The sequence below is a fragment of the Galeopterus variegatus genome, unplaced genomic scaffold (genome assembly GCF_000696425.1).
Source record: "Galeopterus variegatus unplaced genomic scaffold, G_variegatus-3.0.2 Scaffold3413, whole genome shotgun sequence".
Taxonomy (NCBI): Eukaryota; Metazoa; Chordata; class Mammalia; order Dermoptera; family Cynocephalidae; genus Galeopterus; species Galeopterus variegatus.
Window position 1 is genome coordinate 11,670 of NW_007729524.1, and position 7,397 is coordinate 19,066.

Sequence of the window (7,397 nt, forward strand, 5' to 3'; positions counted from 1 at the left end):
TCCAATATTATCAATAAAAAGGAAGAACAAAAGCCAGGTATAGCAGGTGTAATATATGAGTGACATCTACTCTCAGGGTCTGAGGCGGATATTTGGATGGACCAACAACTCAATACCACAGGTTAGAAATAGAAGAGAACAAAAGAATGATTCATAAGGAATGTGCATACTATTGTAATCACATGATGGCAGATTGAATATTGTGGAAAAACTCTCTTAATGTAAACATCTTGGTGATAAGTTACAACAAATATTTTATCATAAGTCGAGCATTTAAATGTAAAGGAGATTCCCAAGGGTACAAACAAAAAAAACAAAAACAGAGGGATAAAATCAGAGTGGTAAGCAAGGAAGCCAGGGCTGGGCCTATATAATGTGGCAGGAAACTAACCTTCCTCCAGCCTGCCTAAAGCTCTAAGGAAATACACCCTCACTGAAAGGCTAAAAAGGAAAAAAGTCTGCCTCTTAGCAAAGATAGCCAATGAAGAAAACTATTTCTACCGTGTTGCCAAATGGAAAATACAAACCACAATAACCATTATAGTCTTCTCTGAGAATTTGTAACCATAGCCCTGCCCTCATATGAGCCTGGGGTTCGAATTTATACTACTCGTTCATTTGAAAACCTCAAGCCAAAAATAACTAAAGTGTCAGCAGGTTGGTAGCAAGTCCTGGTGCATGGAAGAAGCAAAAGTAAATCTCCTTTAGGGGTAAATGTTTTTCAACTCAGACCCCTCAGTATTCGCACAGATTTAAATTCAGACAGATAAGAGCTTAACCAAAAATAACCAAATGCATGAAAAAGTAAACCACTTGGCTGGCAGGAGGAGTGTTTGAGTATGGGTAGCAAGAGAGAGGGGAGGATAGAGAAGTCTTCTGCTTCTACCATTTAAAAACAGAATTGCCTGAAAATAACAAAGAAAGTATGAAATATGAAGTATGCCTTATCAGAATATATCAGAACATGTCATAAAGCCAGTATATTCAAACTAATATGAGTTGAGCACAGAATTGACTAATAAATCAGTGAAACATGATATTCCATAAGTAAATCGTGATATTTGCATATTTTAAGGATGACAATGGGAGTATTTCAATTAATTCATTTCTAATGGTACTCATACAAACTGGTCATCAATCTAGAACTTAAATTAGACTCCTCTCTTATGCATCATTCAGAAGTAAATTCCGGGTTGATTAAAGATTTGAGAGTAAAAAAAATTAAAGTCATAGCAATCTTTTGAGAAAATCTAGGAGATTACATTAACAATCTGTGGATGAGGGAGACCATCTCTCTAAAAACTGAAATCTCAAATGTTGAGAAAAATTAGTCAAATTTAGCTATATTAAATTTTTAGTGCAGTAAAGATTACCTAAGTAGGATCAATAGGCAACAACAATAAAAATAATAGATTTGGAAAAAATATTTGCAGCATAAAGGACAGACCGAGGGTTAATATCTATAATATTTAGAGTTCTTATAAAGGGGCAAGTACAGTAAACAACTCATCAGAAAAAAATGGGCAGAGGAAATAAGGAAATTCAAGGAGCAAAATCTGCATGACTTATAAACATAAGAAAATATGCTTAAACTCTCTAGTAGTCAGGGAAATATGAATTAATAGTGAAATGAGGTTATATTCATTAGAGTAGGAAAGGAAAGGGCTTTTAGATGTATTTCTTGATGCGATTTCTATAAGATATTTTTGAATGAGAAAAGCAAATATGGAAAAGTGTGTATGCTATGATTTTAATTTTTATAACACAAAAAATTATGTTTAAAAACCTCCTATAATAGATGTATTTATACTATGTATATATATTTTTGTGTATGTGTATGTGTATATATTTGTATATGTTTATATGAACTTGGAGAAAAATATTCAAAGATATACATTAGTAAGTTAACTTGGTCAATCTGGGTAGCCAATAAGAAAGGAGAGCCAAGGGAAAAAAAAAAAGAAAAGAAAAAGACCATACAAATATAAAAATATAAAGAACAACTATCCTTTAAGGATTTGCTTTATAACATTGTCATGTAACTATATAAACCAGTGTGATACCATAACAAGTATAACATAATTAGTGTCAGAATATTTAGACTCAGTCTCAACCCCACTACTACTGAAGCCATATGACCTTAATCAAGTGCTTCACTTCTCTGGTTATGTTTGTTGTTCTTTAAAGTGGAGATAATAAAACCTACTTTACAAAACTGTAGAGAGGATCAAATGAGAAAATACATGTGTAAGTTACTGGCATACCTATCCTGTAATAGATGCTCAGTAAATCTATCACCCTTCTACCCTTTAAAAATATTTAATTTTCACAATGTGATTATTCTAGATTATGTGTGACCATCCAAGAAGCTAACCAATTAAGTGCAGAAAAAACACGTCTGGAAATACAGAACAGAGAGCTGCAAGTAAAGTGCACTGAATTAGAAAATGAGAAATACGATGCTATTATAAGAGCCAGAAATAGCATGCAACTCTTAGAAGAAGCTAACCTTCAAAAAAGTCAGGTAAGAAAACTAGTAAACATATTCATAAATAATAAAGTGCCAAACATTCTCCAACATGACCTAATAGTAGGGAAATCAATAGCTGCAGAATAAATGCATGAAAATGAAATTACTACTCTCTTAATAGACATACTATCTCTTGGATGGTAAAACAATATAAAATATGATAAAATGTCAATCCTTTCCCAAAACTAATATATAAATATCAGACTTTTCTTATGTCCCCAATCCCTATGTAACCAATCTTCATCCCCTGTAGTATCATACTTTTTAAAAATCTGTTATAGTACTTTACTGCAGTATACCATATATTTTATTCAGTTGAGTCAAATGAATCTTATTCATCTTTATTTCCTCTTCACCGCCTACACAATTACTCTAATAGAGCAGAAACTTAATTGACAGAATTAAATTTAGCTTTAAAGATTTATTAACTGCAGTCTTCATTTCATTTTTCTTTTTTTTTAACCTCAAGCAATTATGATTCCTATGCTATCACATACTGTGTTTTTTGTCTTATACCACTTCCATATGAATGACATATAGTTTATAGAAGTCACAGTGTAGATAGATTTTTTTAAATTTTGCTGCCTCCCTTGTATAGAGCTCGTTATCATGAATTCATTTACCAACATTTATTGAATGCTATAATATATACAGACTACTCTGCTGGGAAATATTGGGAGGGGGTACAAAGGAAATCCTTTATTTTGTTTATGTTTCCTTTTTTACATGGTGGAGGGTTCTCCAACAGAGCTACTAAAAACAGAATANATTTCTTGATGCGATTTCTATAAGATATTTTTGAATGAGAAAAGCAAATATGGAAAAGTGTGTATGCTATGATTTTAATTTTTATAACACAAAAAATTATGTTTAAAAACCTCCTATAATAGATGTATTTATACTATGTATATATATTTTTGTGTATGTGTATGTGTATATATTTGTATATGTTTATATGAACTTGGAGAAAAATATTCAAAGATATACATTAGTAAGTTAACTTGGTCAATCTGGGTAGCCAATAAGAAAGGAGAGCCAAGGGAAAAAAAAAAAGAAAAGAAAAAGACCATACAAATATAAAAATATAAAGAACAACTATCCTTTAAGGATTTGCTTTATAACATTGTCATGTAACTATATAAACCAGTGTGATACCATAACAAGTATAACATAATTAGTGTCAGAATATTTAGACTCAGTCTCAACCCCACTACTACTGAAGCCATATGACCTTAATCAAGTGCTTCACTTCTCTGGTTATGTTTGTTGTTCTTTAAAGTGGAGATAATAAAACCTACTTTACAAAACTGTAGAGAGGATCAAATGAGAAAATACATGTGTAAGTTACTGGCATACCTATCCTGTAATAGATGCTCAGTAAATCTATCACCCTTCTACCCTTTAAAAATATTTAATTTTCACAATGTGATTATTCTAGATTATGTGTGACCATCCAAGAAGCTAACCAATTAAGTGCAGAAAAAACACGTCTGGAAATACAGAACAGAGAGCTGCAAGTAAAGTGCACTGAATTAGAAAATGAGAAATACGATGCTATTATAAGAGCCAGAAATAGCATGCAACTCTTAGAAGAAGCTAACCTTCAAAAAAGTCAGGTAAGAAAACTAGTAAACATATTCATAAATAATAAAGTGCCAAACATTCTCCAACATGACCTAATAGTAGGGAAATCAATAGCTGCAGAATAAATGCATGAAAATGAAATTACTACTCTCTTAATAGACATACTATCTCTTGGATGGTAAAACAATATAAAATATGATAAAATGTCAATCCTTTCCCAAAACTAATATATAAATATCAGACTTTTCTTATGTCCCCAATCCCTATGTAACCAATCTTCATCCCCTGTAGTATCATACTTTTTAAAAATCTGTTATAGTACTTTACTGCAGTATACCATATATTTTATTCAGTTGAGTCAAATGAATCTTATTCATCTTTATTTCCTCTTCACCGCCTACACAATTACTCTAATAGAGCAGAAACTTAATTGACAGAATTAAATTTAGCTTTAAAGATTTATTAACTGCAGTCTTCATTTCATTTTTCTTTTTTTTTAACCTCAAGCAATTATGATTCCTATGCTATCACATACTGTGTTTTTTGTCTTATACCACTTCCATATGAATGACATATAGTTTATAGAAGTCACAGTGTAGATAGATTTTTTTAAATTTTGCTGCCTCCCTTGTATAGAGCTCGTTATCATGAATTCATTTACCAACATTTATTGAATGCTATAATATATACAGACTACTCTGCTGGGAAATATTGGGAGGGGGTACAAAGGAAATCCTTTATTTTGTTTATGTTTCCTTTTTTACATGGTGGAGGGTTCTCCAACAGAGCCAACATTTATTGAATGCTATAATATATACAGACTACTCTGCTGGGAAATATTGGGAGGGGGGTACAAAGGAAATCCTTTATTTTGTTTATGTTTCCTTTTTTACATGGTGGAGGGTTCTCCAACAGAGCTACTAAAAACAGAATATAAGTTGGATATTAAGAAGCTAATAAGAAATAAAAAAGAAATAATTATCCAACTCAAACTGTGGGAATGCTATGGTACTTGTCATGCCTCTCAGCTAATCTTCCCATCTGTGATCTGAATACTGTCTCTTAGCATAGTTAAAAGGCACACTATAGACATAACGTGCTTGGAAATTGTTCTAAACACCTAAGTTAGCTAGAAGAATTGACAGGACAAAATAGTTTATCTCTACCCTCTGAAACCTGGTCGTACAAACAGTCTTAATGTCAGATCACTAAAAATGAACACCTATGTGGAGCACAATGGACAGAGAAGGTAGTAGGGATCTCATTGCCTGTTCCCCCAAATCTTGTCACTCAGGTCCTAAATCAACAGACCCTCTCAGAGATTGTCTATGGATAAAACATTAAGCTCCTTCTTGACTCATTGCTTAATTGCTAGAGGGTTCCCATCTTCATTTGTTTGTTCAAAGTCAAGAGTCCTCTCAACTGATCATACCAACAGGCAGGAAGCACAGCGTAGCATAGTTCCCCTTTCCTCATTGTCCCATCCTCCCCTCAAGGTTGTTATATAACAGCAGCTGTTACTTCTTACTAGCTTACTTATTTAAGCTAGAGGAAATTTATTTAAAAACAATTTAAAAAAAAAGATGAGAATGTATATGGTATCTTGGAAGATGATAGGATCTGCACAAAGGGCCAGCAGCTGTTACTTCTTACTAGCTTACTTATTTAAGCTAGAGGAAATTTATTTAAAAACAATTAAAAAAAAAAAGATGAGAATGTATATGGTATCTTGGAAGATGATAGGATCTGCACAAAGGGCCACTTATCTGTTGATGAAAAAAGAAATTCTATCTGCCCTAATTGGAGAAGTTCCGAGCTCAGAAAGATGTTTGGGTTAGAGTTGTAAATTTGGGAATTGTCAATATACAAATGATATTTAAAACTATGACATCTGATTAGACCACCGAGGGATGGGCATAGATGAAGAAGAGGACCAAGAACTGAGCCTTGGGTAGCTCAGGTTTAAGAGGCTCAGGAGAAGAGGAAGAATCAACAGTGCAGACTGAAAAGGAATTATCAGTGAGGGAGCAGGAAAATCAAAACTATGGTGTACTGAAAGCCAGATGAAGAAGGTAAAACAAGAAGAAAGTCATCAATTATCTCATGCTGCTCATAAATCAAATAAGTAGTGAAAATTGACTCATAGATAATCAGATCAGTATGGAGGTCATGGTGGCAAAAGCCTGATTGGACAGAGTGTAAAAGAGAATGAGAGGAAAAGTGTTGGAGATAAGCAAGTTTTAGAGGAGTTTTGCTCCACAGGGAAGCAAAGAAATGGGGCATGACTAACAACTGAACTAGGATTATGGCAATATTTTTTTGGCAGGAGATGGAAATGATTGGAGGGATAGAAACACATCAAAGAGACAAAATAGGTGGTGTCTGCAATGATCGAGGTGTGAGGTGATGAGGGACATCATTTGAATAATACCAAATAATGGAAAATAAGGGAAATCCAAGATATTTTTCCAAGGATATAATACCTAGATTTGATGACTGACTTGTATAGGGACTTGAAGGAGAAGGAAAATTAAAAAATGGTTCTGGTGCTAAGGATTTCCAGCTGCAGAGATTAGAAGAGTGATGGAAACACTGGTGGAAATAGATGCAAAAAGGACAGGTTTTTAGTTAGGACAAGGACAGGTGAGGAGTTTTGGGAAAATAAATACCAAGGTTTTCAAGTGTCCTGGAAATTTAGAATAAGATGTTTACTTTAAAGAGAGTGATGAGTGGATAGGTTTTTACCATTATTGTCTTTACTGATAATAATGTGATGTATAACATGAAATGATTGTTTTCTGAAGGCTCTGCTTGAGGAGAAGCAAAAAGAAGAAGTTATACAGAAAATGACAGAAAAAATTTCTCAGCTTCTACAAGATAATGCCATAAGAACCAACAAAGAAGTAAGGGATTTTTAATTACATTTAAAATTCAAAGTTTGTCACAACTAAATACTGCTAAATATTTTTAAATTAATGTACTTGCCTACATATTCATAAAGATTATATATGAAATTATTAACATAAATGGTTAGAAACAAATGTTTCTTTCCTTTGAAATAAGCTTCTGTAGTATATTGAGATATACTATATAGTCCTCCATTAGATAAAATAAAGGTGTTCATTTTTTTTCTTACCTGTATTTTTCTGTGGGCACTATTATTTCCGTCCTAGGTGAACTGCTATTTTAAACTGATTTTTTTTTCTTTTTGTCTTTCTTTTTGTGACCGGTAACGGGATCGCAACCCTCGGTGTCGCGCCCGTACCGCAACCAGCAACGGGAT

General features: G+C 33.1%; 1 protein-coding gene across 1 annotated transcript in view; it reads left to right on the top strand.

The window, feature by feature from the left end:
* LOC103600666 (sodium channel and clathrin linker 1-like) overlaps positions 1-7,397 on the top strand; it is a gene marked incomplete at its 5' end in the record, with an annotated part of 111,003 nt that overhangs the window by 8,352 nt on the left and 95,254 nt on the right. Inside the window, 2 exons of the mRNA XM_008584971.1 lie at positions 2,347-2,524; positions 6,919-7,017. Of these exons, the coding sequence (XP_008583193.1) occupies positions 2,347-2,524; positions 6,919-7,017 (277 nt within the window). The remainder of the gene's footprint in view (positions 1-2,346; positions 2,525-6,918; positions 7,018-7,397) is intronic.